General features: G+C 43.3%; 2 protein-coding genes across 2 annotated transcripts in view; one reads left to right on the forward strand and one right to left on the reverse strand.

Annotated features, from left to right (window-relative positions):
* Window positions 1-7,226, forward strand: part of mkln1 (muskelin 1, intracellular mediator containing kelch motifs) — a 29,929-nt gene extending 22,703 nt beyond the window's left edge. Inside the window, exons 15-18 of the mRNA XM_069671420.1 lie at window positions 491-630; window positions 1,055-1,157; window positions 1,460-1,514; window positions 2,369-7,226. Of these exons, the coding sequence (XP_069527521.1) occupies window positions 491-630; window positions 1,055-1,157; window positions 1,460-1,514; window positions 2,369-2,490 (420 nt within the window). The 3' untranslated portion in view covers window positions 2,491-7,226. The remainder of the gene's footprint in view (window positions 1-490; window positions 631-1,054; window positions 1,158-1,459; window positions 1,515-2,368) is intronic.
* A 79-nt stretch (window positions 7,227-7,305) lies between these two features.
* On the reverse strand, window positions 7,306-16,864 carry podxl (podocalyxin-like). Its single transcript, XM_069671641.1, has 7 exons — window positions 16,513-16,864; window positions 14,147-14,364; window positions 14,042-14,065; window positions 12,028-12,160; window positions 11,900-11,943; window positions 10,920-11,039; window positions 7,306-10,812 (listed from the first exon to the last, which is right to left on the reverse strand). The coding sequence occupies exons 1-7, from the start codon at window positions 16,862-16,864 to the stop codon at window positions 10,618-10,620; spliced, it is 1,086 nt and encodes a 361-aa protein (XP_069527742.1). The 3' UTR covers window positions 7,306-10,617.
* Window positions 16,865-17,142: the final 278 nt, after the last annotated feature.

Raw genomic sequence — 17,142 nt, forward strand, 5'->3', positions numbered from 1 at the left:
TCAAAGGTACAGCATCGTTCATCCTTTTATAACTGAACAACATTTACCGTCAGCCTTTTGAACGTGGACAGAGAGAAATAAACAGAAAAAGATAAAAGAACTACAGTAAAGCAGGAAAATTAAAGACACAAGTCGCTGGATGACGAAGAAAGCACAAAAATTGAAGAAGACACATGAAGTAAACACTAAGCGGATCACAGTACGCGCTGTGGCAGTGATTAAGGACTGATTAATCCAAAATAAATGTCAGCAGACTTTAACAGTTACAGGGAAGAAAGCAAAACAAGATCACATCCGGAGGTGAATATGCATCCACCTGTCATGCTTTATTACCGCTATAACCACCTGCTTCCTCTACATTATCCCTGACTTACTTTGCACACTCCTTCAGTTAAGCTGTGGACACTAATGCCGGTTTTGGGAGATTAGCTTTGTGCAGTTTCTTTTTAGGTTCTTGTAGGTATTAAGAGGTATTAATCTGTGTTTGCAGGTGCATTACCTGTTTGGTGGAAACCCCGGGAAGTCGTGCTCTCCTAAGATGCGCCTGGACGACTTCTGGTCCCTCAAACTGTGTCGGCCCTCCAAGGAGTACCTGCTCCGCCACTGCAGATACCTCATCAGGAAGTACAGGTCTGTAGCAGCGGTAATACCCATCACGACTTTGTGACATGTGCTGTGTCTCTGCACTGATTTAATATACTGCTGTCTGTGCAATACTAACAGTATCAAACGGATCCTAAAACACGGCATCAGGAAGATATATTCCATGTTGTTTACATCTCATCATGAGATTCTAATTTGTTTTGGTAGATATAAACAGACATAGAAGCTGTAGAGGACTTGTTTCTTTGATACAGCTTACAGGAAATAGTTTTATGTCATTAAAGACGTTTGATTTAGGGTAAAATCTTCCATCTGTGTCGTGATGGAACACCTGAGTACTGAGCTATGGGCTTATCTCTGCTGTGTCTGTTGCCATCTAGTGTTTGTTAGTTGCAACTGCAGTCTGCTGTGCACGTAATGTTTACAACCTGGGTGTGTTTTGATTGTGCAGGTTTGAGGAGAAAGCCCAGTCGGAGCCGCTGAGTGCACTAAAGTACCTGCAGAACGACCTCTCACTGACGGTGGACCACACAGATCCGGATGAGACCAAAGAGGTAGTGCATCTGTCTTTGGAGCGAAGTGTTTTTCAGCTTAGATAAGATTTCAGTGCAATGTTAGATAAACCAGAAGGAGAGCTAGAGAAGGGTTAAACCTGTAGAGATGAAGAGAAGAAAACCGGGGCGGTGGTGCAAAAGAGATGGTTGTCAAGAGGAAATAAAAGATTTGGTTAAATTCTGCTGTAATTTCTAACATCCATTTGGCTTCTGGAGGTGTATTCTGCCCCAATATATATGCTAAGAGTTGCAGCAGGAGTATTTTCAGTATGATCTGTAGTGAAATGTTTGTTGTGCTTCAGTTCCAGCTCCTGCCCTCGGCTCTCTTCAAGTCCAGCTCTGACTTCATCCCACTGGGTAAGAACTTGATCTCAGTTTATATAAAAGCCCACATGAATGTTTGGAGCGGAACAAGATTTAATGTTTCTTAAGCGCTTCATCAGATCAAGACATTAATCTGTGCCGTTCTTTGGTTTGTGATGAAACACCCAGAAAGTCCGTCTAGCATTGGCTGCAATTTGTGTTTAACACTAACTAGCAGATGTTAGCATGCTAACAAGCTAAACTGAGGTGGTAAACATGATAAACCTTACACCTGCAAAACATCGACATGCAAGCAGAGTCTACATGCTATCGGTTCTGTGTGGCATTACAGCAGTTCTTTATGGTAAATACATCACACCTGATTTTGCATCAGCCGGGGGAGGTGAGGCGATTTGCCACACAGCACCACCTGGCCCTGCAGCTGCTAATTCAGCACATCAAATAACTGTCAATGATTACAGTATTGTTTTGTTTGCACTAATATGAATACATTTAATGTACAGCGTTTGTATAGAAATATGGCTGTTTATATGTTGTAGATATTTACTTATGCTGCTGCTTTGTGGAGCTGACTGCAGCCAAACCAGATTTTGTTGTGTTTGATATGAAATGACGATAAAGATCAGAGATAAAGATGCTCACAATAACGAGATTTAAGACCCGTGTGTCAAGCAGGTACGATGTTTACCATGTTCACCTTCAGAATTAAACACAGAGTACAGCAGAGCAACATGTGAGAACGCAAATTTGTTTTCTTGTTGAAGGTAGAAGAGTTAAACCACTTACTTTAATGCGACCTTTCTGTCTACAGCACCATTCAAATTAACAGTCGTCCCTCCTCTCCTCCTCTCCTCCTCTCTTCGTCTCCTCTCCTCTCCTCTCCTCAGGTTTCTCAGACGTGGACCAGACGTACGCTCAGCGGACGCAGCTCTTCGACACGCTCGTCAACTTCTTCCCGGACAGCATGACCCCGCCCAAGGGCAACCTAGTTGACCTCATCACGCTCTGACCCTCCCGCTTCGGACTCACATGCCCCTCCCCCTTTCACCTCACCAACTGGACTGACTGAACACCTTCCCATCCCTGCACCCGATGGGACGGAGGACACAGAGACCAGTTATTTTTCTATTCCTGAGCCCTGATGGTGGGATAACTCCTCATCTGGACCCTCCTGCTGTTACCTGATGGTGAGGTAAACACACACATAAACGACGCTGCGTTTTGACGACCTGCAATGTGTGTGTGTCCATTTTCCCTTTTGGTTTTCCTTGGTAATGAAGATTTCTTGGAGCACGCGAAGCCCCTCAAAACTCTGCCAAACATCGCTTCTGTTTCTCGTCTTCACTTGTTTTTTTCCCCGTAGCGAAGTTAAGGCCAAAAGAGCAGATTTCCATTTGTTTGCAGCTTTTTTTCACAGATTTTTCCCCTTTTTATTAAGTGTTGGATTTGTGCTTTGTACCCACACGAACGCCCACACAGTCGACCACAGGCATGTGGAGCAAAACAGATGATGAGATGACGTCTGTTCAGGCCGATTGTTGCGCAAGTTCAGTTCAAGTTTACTGCTTGTTAATTTATGCGCAGGCAGGGCGGTGTGACCGCGACACAGGAAACCAGTTCACTCTGCACAGCCACAAAACCTTCCCTCGTTTTAGCATCTGTTCTGCTAAGTTTGATTTGGTTAGCTTGCTTTTCTGTTACACTATTTATGATCGTGATGGCCAAAAGAGTCAAAACATGTAATTTAAGAAGATTCTATAAAATAATCTTAATATATATAAAATACCTTTTCTATTGGTTTTGATTGTTATGCCCGCTAAATCGAATTATTCCTGCAAACATTAGATTTGTTTTCCTCACTAATTAATGGACTGTAATTGGTGTACAGAATATGTAAATATACATATAGGACTTTCTTTGGATTGAACAGATTCTGTGCTCGTCCCTTTTTATCAAAAACATCAGGGTCCACTTACAGGAACTTCCTGGCTCGACATTTAACCTGAATGATTATACCTTACTGGGAAAGATTTATAAAGATTGGTGTGGGAATGAAGTGCTGCTGCCAGTAATGAGTTTGAAGATGAGAGTGGGTCTATTTGTCAGCGTGTGGACACGAGATTCCTTCAGTGTGATTAATAATGAGTTAAATCTTCCTTTTTACCCCTAAACATACCAGATGTGCCCCTGAATGGATTCATGAAGAAGACAGCAGGGTCGAGTAGAACCTACAACCATGTAACCTACAAGAGAAATGAAAAACACTAACATGTATGAATAATTTCGAGCCGTGCGAGCATCACAGACGTAGATTCGCAAGTGTTGGTCTGTTCACAACTTCGCTCCAGGCACGTCTGAACCAAAGACTGTATATAAAGATGGACGACGAGTCTCCTTCTGCTCTAATTGTACAGAATTGAAGCCAAAATAGCCCCCTTGATAGGCGTTGCCATCTTACCATGGTGACGTCATTTGGAGCCAGAGTTGTGCAGTATCAGATCAGCGGGTGGAGCCGCCATGGCCACTTCCGCTAACCAAAACACCCATTAAAGTGAAGTGGTGAGAAAAATGATCACTTATGTGTAGAAAAGAAAGCTCCCTAAAAGTGCAGCCAAACCCTCTCTATCGCCCCCTGCTGACTGGCTGCAGTATAGCTCATAAAGCCCGCCTCCTCCATGTTAACAGATGGGACATGAGTCAAACTATAAAATCATATACATTACATACATCGTGCTTTCTGTCATTATAGTTAGTTCTTATCCTGCTGATTTATGTCCAAGTGTTCATTTTTCTGTCAAGTTTACTTTTAATTAGATATTTAATGCTATAAAAAGGGGGTGTGACCTCATGATTGGCAGCTCTGCTGACAAATCAGGCTCCTGCAGCGTAGAGGAGGAACGGCATGACTAACACTAACACTACAGTCATTGAAGTTCACGTATGTGTTAGCGTGTGCTTCAGACCAAGAGCCTTGATGGTTTTTTTCAGTGATTTAAGTGTGTGTTTTGGTTAGCGGAAGTGGCAACGGCGGATCTCTCTCTGGAGCTGACGATCTCTGGCTCCAAATGACATCACCATCGCAAGATGGCAGCACCTATCACAGGGACTATTTTGGCATATAGTACAATTAGAGCAGAGGGAGACTCGTCGTCCATCTTTATATACAGTCATTGGTCTGGACAGGGTGAGATACAATAAGGAGCAGGTATTTCTGCTCCCAATAGGATGCATTTTTATTACTTTTACTTTGTCGCCAGCAGGAAGTCAAAGTTTTCAAGTAATACTGGATGGATCGGCACCATACCTGCGTGATTTGAAGAATGACGGGGTTCAGGATCACAGTGTTGATCCAGGATCTCTTTCAAAATTAATTTGTGCTTTGCTAATTTGAAGTCAGTAAAATTCAACATAATCCTTTACTTTTACGACACTTGATAACTAATCGATAGATCCGTGCAGCTCTTTATGTCAGAAGGGCTGAAACAGGTTATATTTGTGTGCTTTCAGTTGAAGATTTTACCTCTGCTGCTACCAAATCATTTTTGGGTCCGTGTTCATTGGTGCTCACTGCTCACTTAAAGTCCCACCTTTTCAGTTTGTTTATCGTCTTCCATGACTCTCGGGTCGGGCTCTGACAGGAAACGTGATTATTGGTCCCCTCAGAGCTACAAATCTCTCCAACTGTCCCGTGTTCAGTACAACCGTGATACATCAGAACACTATGTGACTTGTCGTCTCTGGCACATGTGCTGCGACTGTTAACCACAGCTTGTACATAACGTGTGTGTGATGCAAAGGATCACTTCTGTTTCTATCTGAAGAACACGAGGTCCGTTTTACTGAGCGCAGAATCGGGCAATAAGAGAGTCTGTTCCCCGTGTAATTTCTTCTGTAATCAGAGAGGAAGTCTGTGTTTACTAAGGCTTGAGTATCAGGCGTGAAAAAGTCCATCTTAAGCGGCATTTTAGCGACTTTTAATGCTCTTATTTTGAAATTAAAGGACCATACTGCTGTTTTGCAGGTTGGCGGCATCTCTATACGGCATGTACTCTGTTATAATAATACACAAGAGACGGGAATAAGAGTAAGCATTTAGGATGATCATACAATTCAACAACAACAGTCCCTTTTGATTTAAGCTAAGCCAACCACTCATTGGCTAATTGCTTAATATTTAGCAGAGCGGTGTCCATCTGTGGACGGACGGCAGGAAAACAAAGAAGAAAGTTTCCCAAACTGTAACTTTAAAGATGCAGTGTGTCGGAAACTTGTGGGTCTATTGGCAGAATTATTTAAAGTGTCTTTTAATCAGTGTATTATCACCTAAAAATGACTTCCTGTTACCTTAGCATGAGCTACATATCTTTGTTGCTATGTTGCTCTGCTGTGATTCTCCTCATAGACTGTATATAAGAAGTGGATATAGCCACCTTAAATGCACCTACTGGTTAGTGGACTTTCATTTTGTTTATTTGGAACCAGAAGCGCTCATATTTGGACTAGACAGTGGTTAGCATCGCTGCACTTCTTTCCAGATCGACCGGTGGCAGCAGCTTGTCAATCACAGGTAGCCCCGCCCTAAAGCAAACCCTTCTTTAACATCCATTTGACTCTAAATGGGAGCATAACTTACAAACTGAACCTCCTGCTGGATTGAGGAAGACTTGAAGCTTCGGATTAAGACCATTAACTCGTTAGGAAAATGTTTACTGAGGGAATAAATCAAGAGAGAAGTAGGACCATTTTCTTATAGACGTTTTGCCCCCTGCTGGCCGTTAGAAAGAATGCAGGTCTGAAAGGCTACATTCAGTTCTTATGTACAGTCTTTGATCCTGATTAGTTAGACGCCTCTAAACCCTGCGCACTGTCTCTTTAAGAGCGCACGATTTGTGGCAAACACGCTAAAAAACAAACAAACAGTGGTATGGTCCTTTAAGTGTGACGTCATGTCTCGAAACAGGGTCTGAATTTAATCGTGTTATGATTTACTTTGAGTGAACTTACTTTGGAATCTGAAGCCTCATTTCTTCACTTGCTTTGTCGGGGTTTTAAATTCATATTATTGGTATTTATATTACTACACAGTCCTTTACATTAAGTGCACTATTACATGAAAGGTATGGAGAGTTAAAGCCTACTGCTTGCACATTTCATCCCTTAAATTAACCAGTTGAGGAAAGTAAACCGGGGCGTCTTTCTGTGCGTCTGTGTTCGTTTAGTTGGAGAGGGATGAAGACACGAACGGTGTGTGTTCCTACATGTATGTTTTCCTACATGTATGTTTTCCTCCGTGCTTCTGTGACCCAGAGCAAAAAAATGTTGCGTTTAACAACAGAATTGCAAAGGGAGGGATTATTTATGATACTTTGACATTTAGGGCTCATCATTTTTGCTGTAGCATCTATTTTTTGTTTTGTGCCAGAAGAAAACTGTGTTTAAAAGACTAATTGAAAGCACCTTTGTAAAGAAAAAAGACAAACACAATGCCAAATACTACTTTTCTTTTTGCTCTGTTAGGGTAAATATCCTCCACACGACATGTTTGCTGAATGAAATGTTCTTTTTTTACCGTTTCCTTTCCCCCTCTCCGCACCCCCGGGTGGGACTCGGGAGTTTAAAGGCTGGTACTCTCCGATCAGTGAGCACTACTCTGTGGATACAGTGAATGTGTAGAAAGCCTTGTAGTATTGCATTGTATGTAATGTATATAATGAATAAAGATTGTATTTTGTTCAGGTTTTCTTACTTCTTTGTCTCTTTGGTGTTTCTGCCCTCTAGTGGCCGTGCACGGATATCACGGGCAGGAAAAACAACAGAACCAACGTGGGAAAAAAAAAGGTCCTTTATTTGCAAACGAAGAATAACGAGACCGCCGAGGCGATCGACAATTTACAGCTTCCAGTGTGTCAGACCCCTGTTGTTCGCCTTCAGCAGCAAACAAACCATAAATACATAAAATACTGGTAACGTACTTTGGTGAAAACGGCACAGCTATAATAAAAGTGAAATTATAGACACACAAATATACAATACAAACAAACAGAAGTTGGATTGGAGTGCCCAAGCTGATGGATTCCCTCGTATGTAAGTAAGTATATATTAACTTTAGATGGTTTAAAGGGAAGGAAGGTGTTCTGCTGCGACAATGTGACTCCATCCGTTCAGCATCAGTGACAAAATACATTTATTTACAGTGTTCAGTTATAGGTACAGCAGTATCGACCAATATCAGCATCATCAGTCCAGTATTAATCTTATTATCAATATTTAACAGAGTTTTTTAATGTCTCGTTTCCAGGAGAATCAAATGTTACAGATGACAAATTAGGAAATGGTCTAAAACAGAAAATGTGCGTGTTTTTCAGCTCGACTCTCATTAAAATGCAGAATGGTAGCGTCCAATGAGAGTGAGTGATGTTTGATATATGCCTTATAAAATACTGTTATTTCTGTGTCGTGTAAGGATAAATCCACCTTTTTTAAAGCCTGTTATTTTACTAGTTTTGTCAGCAGCAGGCACGAAACACGAGCAGTCAGACAAGCAGACTTCTTTAGGAGAGAGTGGTTTTTGTTCTTCCTGAAACTGTTGTTAAAATGAAACGTAAGTTAATTTCCATTTACTTTAAAGTGAAACTTAAGCAGCTCACAGGAAAAGGAACCACTAAGTTTCACTTCACTTCCAAAGAGTGTCCTGTGTTTGTTGTTCTCTGTTGTTCAAACGATTTAATCCGGATGGTAATTATCCAGATTCGGAAGCCCTCTTTTTTGTTTCTTCCTTTTATCCTGGTTGTTCAAAGAAAACTGGAGAAGATCAACCTGATCCAGATACAGACTGTTAAGGATTTCCAGAGCTCTATATGGGATTAGTACGTATTACATATTTTGTCCACAGGGGGCGCCAGATCCACACAAAATAAGATATCCTGACAGAAGCTTTTATATGAATGTTTTATGTTTTATATGAAAGCTTTTTAGCAAAATATTTTAAGGGGAAATAATCTTTTATTTTTTCCACAACCCGAAATTCTACCTCGTCAACTACCGTAAAATTTGGTGTATAAGTCACACGTTTCATACATTTGTTTTTCATATCTTATATACCGGTGCGACTGTTATACCGGTATAAAATGCAGAGAGATATTTTATGGTGTAACAGGATTTTACCCAGATGATGGCGCTATAATCTAGCATGATCACCAGAGCACCTGCCGTCCTCACAACAATCAACGTTACAGCAGGCTGAGGTCAGCTACCGCACCGGTAGCTAGCAGGATTACAAACTCCACATGGAGGAAACAGATGCTAGGCTGTAATTTCTTATATCTTCTATACACGTTTTTATTAATAAATAACTAAAGAAAACCTTTTTCCCTACTTATATTCTGGTGCGACTTATATTCTGAATTTTACAGGTTGTCACTGCAGCGATTCAGCAATTCAAGAGCAACATTTTTTTTTTAAGTCTAAAGTATGAACATCATTATAAAAAGACCTTCTTTAAGGTTTTAATCACGTTTAGTTTGTGTAATCCAGCCTGAATCCTCCCTCTGCTGATTTTTTAGGATCAAACACGAACACTGTCTCTTTAAGAGCGCACGATTTGTAGCAAACAGGCAAAAAAAAAAAAGCAGTTTGGTCCTTTAAGTGTCAGACATCATATCTCAAAACGGGGTCTAAATGAAATTGTGTTTTGATTTACTTTGAACTTAATTTAACAAACCAACAGTGGATCACCTGATCTTATCCGATTATGTAATCTATTTTGTCTTTGAACAAACTCTTGTCATGATTCGATCCAATCCGATCAGATTACTTCTAAACGACCAGGTTTAGGTCAGGTAACATGTTTACTTCCTGTTTTACTTTTGTTATACATCCATTAAAATGTTTTATTTCTACTAGTGATACCAGACCAAGTAGAGCTGTAACAGTAAAACTAATGAAGGCTTAATGTTGTTGTTAAAAAGTCCAAACATTTAATTTGTAGGAGACATGTTTTGTTTTTATTCCTTTTGACAGGGGAGCCAAATCAAGTCCAATGCTGTATTAACCCGCGCAGAAGCCCAGTTGGACTCATTAATTAATCTTTCATTTCTAGCAACATTTCCGGTGGCTTACTTTCAGATTAAACTCAAAGTGTGGAGGTAATCCTGTTTGTTTGTTTACATCCTGTCTGATCCTCTGACTGCTCGTACTTCTGACCTCAGCAGACAACTTTTACACTTGTTACCAACAAGCGCTAAGATGTAATAAACTGGAATTATCTGTTAAAAATGAGGCATTTAAATACGGACTACCTTTTATTTCTTAATAACACTGAGCAATATTCTCTCTGTACGGAAAGCCAGAGGGGACAAAAGTCAAGATGTTTAATTAAATCATCAGATGAAAGCTGGAGTCTGTTCATCCTGTTTTCTGTACAATCAGTTTGTACCTCTTGTGGTTTGTCCCCTCAGGCTTTCCGTACACTTTCGAGTTAATACGTGGCATCTGGGATTAAACCCGTCATCTGTCTTAATTCTATGCAGGACTTTTCTTCCTCTCAGCTGCACCAGTTAAAGGACACACTAGTGGAAAATCACCAGGCTGCTTTGCAGAGTCCTGAGGTCGTCTATCTACGTTAGTGACTGCAGAACCGCCGAGGCAGCGGACGTTTCTGTTCCCTCTCTGATCGTCTTCCTCTCAGGCTGCCAGAGCAACGACATCTGTGTGCAGAGCCTCCTGACTCTTCCTCGCTCGGAGAGAACAACATGAAAATACTTAATTTACATGTGCTTGTGTACGAACCCTTTTCAGGAGTAATGGAAAGAGAAAAGGCGAAATCTTCTTGAGTTTTGGGGGTTTGAATTCGAATTTTTGCTCTTTAGAAAGTCACACTCAGAGAATATTTGTATAAAACGACTGTATAGGCACAACAGTGATCGACTTTGTGGATATGTTTCGGTTTCCAAGGTCACTTTGTAAGATTTCATTGGGACTTCATCCTTTAAAAACAGTAGAAATGTATCAAACGGACATTAATATGTGGGCTCAGTTCTTCTATAGGATGCAAAAAGTCTTCTCTGGCTTTAGCAACGAGCATCTCTGCCTTCGTCTCCTCCTCCTTCTTCTTCCTCTCTGTCCCCGGTCGTCGTCTCTACAGGTGAGTGTCCTCCTCGTCGGGTATCTCCTCCTTCGGCAGGTTGTCGATGGGGACGATCCAGCTGTCGTTGATCTCCCCGTTCCGCAACATCTTCTTCTCCTGCATCTCCGGATGCACCTCCATCACATCCAGCGTGGGGTTGTCGTGGTAACCGTTCTCCACCGTGTGCAGCTCCTCCGTCAGATGTTGCTGCAGAGAAGTAAAAGGACAAAATCTCCATGTTTAATCAGTTTTCTGGCAGTGAACGCAGCGTTAAGGATCTTTGTTGTGTCTGAGCAGGACGTCTCTCCTCTCACCTGGTTCCCGTGGTAGGGTTTGCGGTGGTGGGAGGCACAGACGGCGAGGATGACGATCATGATCAGCAGAGCTCCACAGGACGCCAGGATGGCGATCAGGGTTTTATTATCTGTTTGTTTCTTTAAGGAGAAAAAGCACAAGAGAAATTAATCCTGAGCACAATATCTACTGATAATATGTTCATGTAATAAAGGGGGATTTCAGTATTTTTATACTGAAGCCCCATTTTTGGTTTACATATTTTGACTTCTAAAGTATTTATGGATACAAAAAGTTTTTGGAATAACTAAAAGTTCTTGTTTTTGTCACTGACGGGCTCAGATTGTGTCTGACAACATTACAGAAAGGATCCCTACAGAGTAAGATCCTTCTTGTTACAGAGGAAGAGTTCTTTTTTAACCAGGAACAGCAGTTAGATCGCTCTTTTCACAGCCACCAAACTCCACTGACAAAAACAGTTATTTTACCAAGGGAGTTGCACGTCTTCCTTCGTCTCGATCTGTTCGCTTTTATGTGTTGTTGTGTGGCTTTGGTGATGTTTTAAAGGGTTATTCCATATCCAAAACAAAATGTGTGCAGCACACAGTTATACAAACTAACCAATGGAGGCAGCGGTAGACCAGAAACTCCTGTGTCCTGCAAGGTAAAATTACTGTTTTTGTGAATGGAGTCTGGTGGCTTTGAAGATAGCGATTTTACGGCTTTCGAAAAGGATCTTACTCTGTAGGGATCCCTTCTGAAATGTTGTCAGACACTTAAATCTGGGAACCTGTCAGTGGAAAAACAAGATCTTTTAGTGGACGCACTTTGATCGGACTCATTTGCCTGCAGGGATTACAATGCATGGTCTGTTTCAAGGCTGCAGGCTGAAGCTGATTTAATGAAGCAATTCCAAAACTTTTTGTAGCTGTCAGTCATCAAAACATTTGAAAATAAGGCTCAAGGTTTAAAGATGCCAGAATGACGCTTTAGCTCCTACCTTGGTGATTTCATCATAATACTGCTTTGCCAGTCTGGTTGTCACTGCAAGATAACAGGGACAGTTTATAGACAGCTCATTTAAACTTCAACAGATGGGCCTCTTCTGTTGGGAGGAAGCTGCTTTACCTTTCCCATTGATCTCCACACTGTCAAACTGCACTCCGTCCTTGTGATGCCGCCACGTCAGGGTGCAGTTTCCATCCTGCAGGTTCACCAACAGCAGCCTGCACACCTCCGCCAGGTCCTTCTCTTCTTCTTTCTGCAGGTAAAATGACACACTGGTAAAAACCACTTTGACCATCGTAAAGCCTGTACGGTAATTTCTGTCAGAGTTCGACAGGAAGGTGAAAGGTGACGGCTGAGGTCAGATCTTCCTGTGCGCTGATGTGTGGATTATTTGTGGCGTATGATGGAGGAGCTCAGCTGCGTGGGCAGCCGCAGAGAGAGAGAGAGGGTGAGTCTATGAAAGAGGTGTGGGAACGGAGGAAACTAGTGAAAGGCAGGAAGGCTCCCAGTAAGACACTTTTTCCACCCAGTGGCTGGAATCCTTTTTTTTTTTGGAAGCTTCACTGCTTCCTGTTCCCTGGAATCTCGGAGTCTGGTTGGAACACCCAGAGACTCCTCCGGTGACAGGACGTGATGTTTGTTTTTACTTTTATATCACTAATTTGTCTGCACAGAAACTGCACCAAGAGCTGAGCGAAGTTATAAAAGTCTGCAGCTGAAGACAAACATGTGCAATTCGTCCTTTTTCATAAATAATACAACAAATGTACCTTATCAAACTAACTAACTGACAGCTGAGGCGAAGTCCAGATATCTGATGTCATTAGCACATTAAGCCTAAATAGACAGAAAGGGCCACAAACATAATAACGTCATGAGAAATGATGCCTAATTAATTATCAACAAAATACAGGTGCTGTGCTGTGATTGGTCAGTGTTTGGTCAAATCGTGAATTTGGTGCATCATGGGTAATTTCAGTGTGTCTTTGGGAGCTGGGTGGATAGGGTTCAAATTCATTTTGCAGTATGCTACGCCAGGCAGAAGTAAACAATAACCGCCGCTTCTTTAGCTACAACGCCCCCTTCTGCTGGAGTGCTGCTGCTGTCCGTCATTTCAACTGCCGCTGTGACGTTCCAGCGCTTTGCATTGTGGGATACAGTAGGCGAGACTGGTTCGATGCACACTGGAGATGTTCTCCGAATTGGTACGACATGCGGGTATTTTTGACATCCTGCACATTTTGCTCTTGTTTGTATACATACTTCATTTGGGCCACATCAGTACGTACTCCTAGTATGGTATTTCGAACACAGCATTACTCTTCCACTCTAAACTATCAAGGTAGGCGCTCATCACGACATGCCAGCTCCCCCAAAAATGAAGCCCAAACCTCTCCGTCGCCCCCTGGAGGAGCGGCTGTTAGTTTAGGGAGCGCTTGGTTTGATATGTTTCACCGTCAGTCATGTTTATTTGATCGTGGGACGACAAAAGCAGGATCAGGACTAATAATAAATCACTAATGAAGTATTTTGTGAAGAAAAAATCTCCTCCTGCTTCCTTAAAGCTGACCAAACTTACAACTTAACAACTCAAAGTGGGAAATCTTACAGGAGAAGATGTAACAAAGGTTCTGCAGTCTGCCTCATAAATCATGATGCATGTTGTACAACAGAGGCTGATGGGATACGATTATTTTGTAGGTATTTGACACGTTATGAGCTGATGATGAAGCAAAAAGAGGGAACATGGCGACGGCACTGCCCTGCCTAAATGTCAGTAACAGTTATTTTAAACTTTGTAGTTTTTTAACTGAATTCACAGAAGAAAACACGAGTCAGTAAATGCATGTGTAACTGGCCCCTCTGAGGACCTGAGGGTGGGTTGTTAAAAACAACATGTGTTATTGTTCTTTCTCTCCCTGCAGGATGTTTGCACAATAATTGGAAACCTTTAATTAGACAGACGGTTTGGGAGTAAATGTCAGTGAAGAAAGGAGTGGAAGGGTGCGGGTCCGCCTCCCATGGACGGGACAATAGCAGCGGTGTGATGAGAGTCAGAGCAGGAACTGTGTTTATTGTCACACAGGATGAATAGAAACACATTTAAAAATGCAAAACTAAAGAAAAGTCTTACCTCGTGTTTCATGTTCAGAGAATACTGCGGAGGAAGAAAATAAAAGTCAGTCAGAAATCAGAAGCAGGAGAATCAGTTAGTGGTTAAATGAGCTCTAAAATGTACCAGGAAGGTTTTGGGCTGAGCTGCGGTGGTGGTTTTGGACGAGGTGGTGGTCTGGGTCGTCGTGGTTCCAGCTCCGGTCCCTGAGGTCCCTCCTGCAGGGGGTCCTGCTTTGGTCAGAGTGGAGGGGGAGCTGGTTGTCCCAGTGTTCCCAGTCTGCTCTGAGGCTTTTGATGTGGAAGGCTGCTGGTGTGTTACTGCCACAGCCATCTTCGCTGTGACTGTAAGAAGAAATAAGAACATACAAGTCAACTTATAGTCAGTCTTATAGTCCTTCATCTGAGCGTCGAGTTTGTTTCTTCTTCTTTAGATTTTCACTTCTTGTTGAAGTTGTATCTGTAGTCATCCATCTTTTCTTTGTTTGTTCAGCCATAGTAGATTACTGTTTACTCGCAACACTCGCAGAGAGCGGAAAAGCAGCCGCTTAGCTCCGCCTACCCTCTCTGGCAGACCAACCACTGCTGGCTGATGGAAAACGCATCACTAACTGGGCACCGCTTGTGGGTTTTTCCGCACACGTCGCCACAGACACCCAGTCTGTAATAATACTATATACTGCAAATGTAAAGGCTTTCATCAGTGGGCCATAGGCTCAGTCACCATTGTGTTACATCACTCGACGATAGATAGAGACGTAACAGACATTTATTTAAATGAAAGTCTTCAAGATTATTACTTTAAATGGATGATCCCGCTAAATTACATTCAAATACAAACCAGAACATTTATGTTTTTGCACCGGAGAGCCGACGCTTCGGCCTTTGTCGTACATTTGTTTAAGGCTGCAGGTGTTGGCCACAGCCTGGCAGCCATCTTTTGCTTAATCTTGTTTCAACTGATAGAAAATAAATTCATAATAGCTCGAGCACAGCCTGCGTAACATTTGTTTGATTTCGGGGATACAACACTCCAAGAAATGACATCATAATTAGCAAAAATACCAATGTATGCACTGATGGGCCTTTGTTGACAGACATTAGGCTCTTTCACACATACACTGCACTCCTGAAACATTTCCCCACATTGTCCGGGTGGGCTGTACCTGTGAACGCAAACGTCTGAATTTTTCACCCCGATTTTACGCAGACTTTTTCTTCCCGGCCTCCGAGGACAATGTCCACAAGAAGTCGGGGTGAGCCGATGTGAACGCAGCAGGTAATAGTCGGGAAAATTCACCACAACAAGTGGGCGGGGTGACGACGTTTATACCATGCGACCGGCGGGAAGTGTGTCTGGCTGTGAGGGCCGATGCTGAAATTGGTACATGGCATACTCATTGGCTGACAGCCCGGGTCAGCCCTATGCACGGGTCTGTATGTGAGTGAGAGAGTGAGTGACGGTACATTCAGAGCCTCCGCTGCTCGTCCGCTGTCCTCACCATGTCCTCAGCGCACATATCCAGGGGTAGTTTCAGGTCTTTGTTTAAAGGTTTCCGTGTGTTGGTCTGAACAGAAAACGATCTTATTTAGAAACGGGACCTTAAAAGCAACCGTATGAGTCGAGACGGAGAGCGAGTGAGAGAGGGACAGATCGCACCCACGTGACGTCTGTAACATGATGTTATTTATTTATTGTTACTAACATATACACTTATGGCCGGCGGGAGACTTATGACTACGTTTTTATTTCAAAGACAATTAAGCAGCAACCGCATTAAGGAGCCTGTGAGTGACTTTATCCATCAAATCACTTCCTGGAAAAGTTACAATAAAGCATTTTCAAAATAAAAGCATGGTGTACAAACGAGGGGAGTCATTCCAGATCGGGCTTTTACTTTGAAAAGGCATACCAGAAGTGTTGCCCTACTTTGCTCTGCATGCCTGTGACTGTTACTACATGAAGAGATGTTAATGTTGCTGTCAGAGATCAATAGGACTTATCACAATTCAGTTCCTGTGGATTCTGGCCGAGAACCGCTCGCGGTAAAAATAGGTGAGCCTCCTACAGTGTCAGTGTCACGGCAGCAGTGTGAGGACTCGCATCTGTTTTCATGCATTTAAAATAAACATGTCCCGCCGCCGTCACGCTTTCAGTGTTACCCACAAAATTGACACTGACCTGATGCAGTCAGCCACATACCAGGTTTCTGACCAAGTCTTGTTTCGTCATGTCCTGCCTCAAGATCCTCCTGTCGGACAGGGAAAATCTCCCGCTGTGAGGGACGCGTGTGAAAGAGCAACTGTGTAAAATTTCGGCGGCAGACTGTCTTGAAATGTCCTGGAAATGGTCAGGAGTGCAGGGGGGGGGGGGGGGGTCACAGATACTGATATCGGCTGATATTGATGTGACAGATGTAAAGTTCCTCACAGCAGCTTTAAGAAGAGTTAGTTGAGTATTTATGATTTTTACTTCCATGTTTGTGATCTTACCTCCTCTGCTGACCGCCTGGCTCGTCTTGGAGGAGATGGGGGTGTTACTCGTGGACTGTTGCCCCGTTGCAGGACCCACTATCGAGGCCTTTATATTTGTTGTTGGTGTATTGCCTTGACCTCCTGGTTGTGTTACAGGTTCAGTCCCAATTGCATTGGGTTCAGCACTTTTTGTGGTGCTGCTGGTGCCGGTGCCGCCGCCGCCGCCGCTGATGCTGCCGCTGGTGCTGCTGCTGGTGCTGCTGCTGGTGCTGCTGCTGGTGCTGCTGCTGGTGCCGCCGCTTCCGCCACTGCTGCCGCTGCCGCCACTGCTGCCGCCACTGCTGCTGCTGCTGCTGATGGTGGTGGTCATACTGAGAGCACTAGGGGCGCTTGTTGTGGGAGCTGCAGACAGGCTGATTGTGGTGCCGCCACCGCTGCCGCCGCCGCCGCTGCTGCTGCTGCTGGTGCTGGTGCCAGTGCCGCCGCCACTGCTGCTGCTGCCGGTGCCGCTGCCGCTCCCGCTGCCGCCGCTGATGCTGCCGCTGGTGCTGCTGCTGGTGCCGCCGCTTCCGCCACTGCTGCCGCTGCCGCCACTGCTGCTGCTGCTGCTGATGGTGGTGGTCATACTGAGAGCACTAGGGGCGCTTG

The sequence above is a fragment of the Semicossyphus pulcher genome, unplaced genomic scaffold (genome assembly GCF_022749685.1).
Source record: "Semicossyphus pulcher isolate SPU_LCO1_2020_fin unplaced genomic scaffold, fSemPul1.0.p SCAF_20, whole genome shotgun sequence".
NCBI classification, from domain to species: domain Eukaryota; kingdom Metazoa; phylum Chordata; class Actinopteri; order Labriformes; family Labridae; genus Semicossyphus; species Semicossyphus pulcher.

Bases quoted from the DNA above. Each gene is read 5' to 3' on its own strand.
- podxl (XM_069671641.1), bottom strand. From the start codon at position 16,864: ATGACCACCACCATCAGCAGCAGCAGCAGCAGTGGCGGCAGCAGTGGC. The intron at 12,161-14,041 runs GTAAGACTTTTC...TTTTACCTGCAG, and splicing joins CTCTGAACATGAAACACGAG to AAAGAAGAAGAGAAGGACCT. The intron at 10,813-10,919 runs GTGAGAGGAGAG...ACTTCTCTGCAG, and splicing joins AACCCTACCACGGGAACCAG to CAACATCTGACGGAGGAGCT.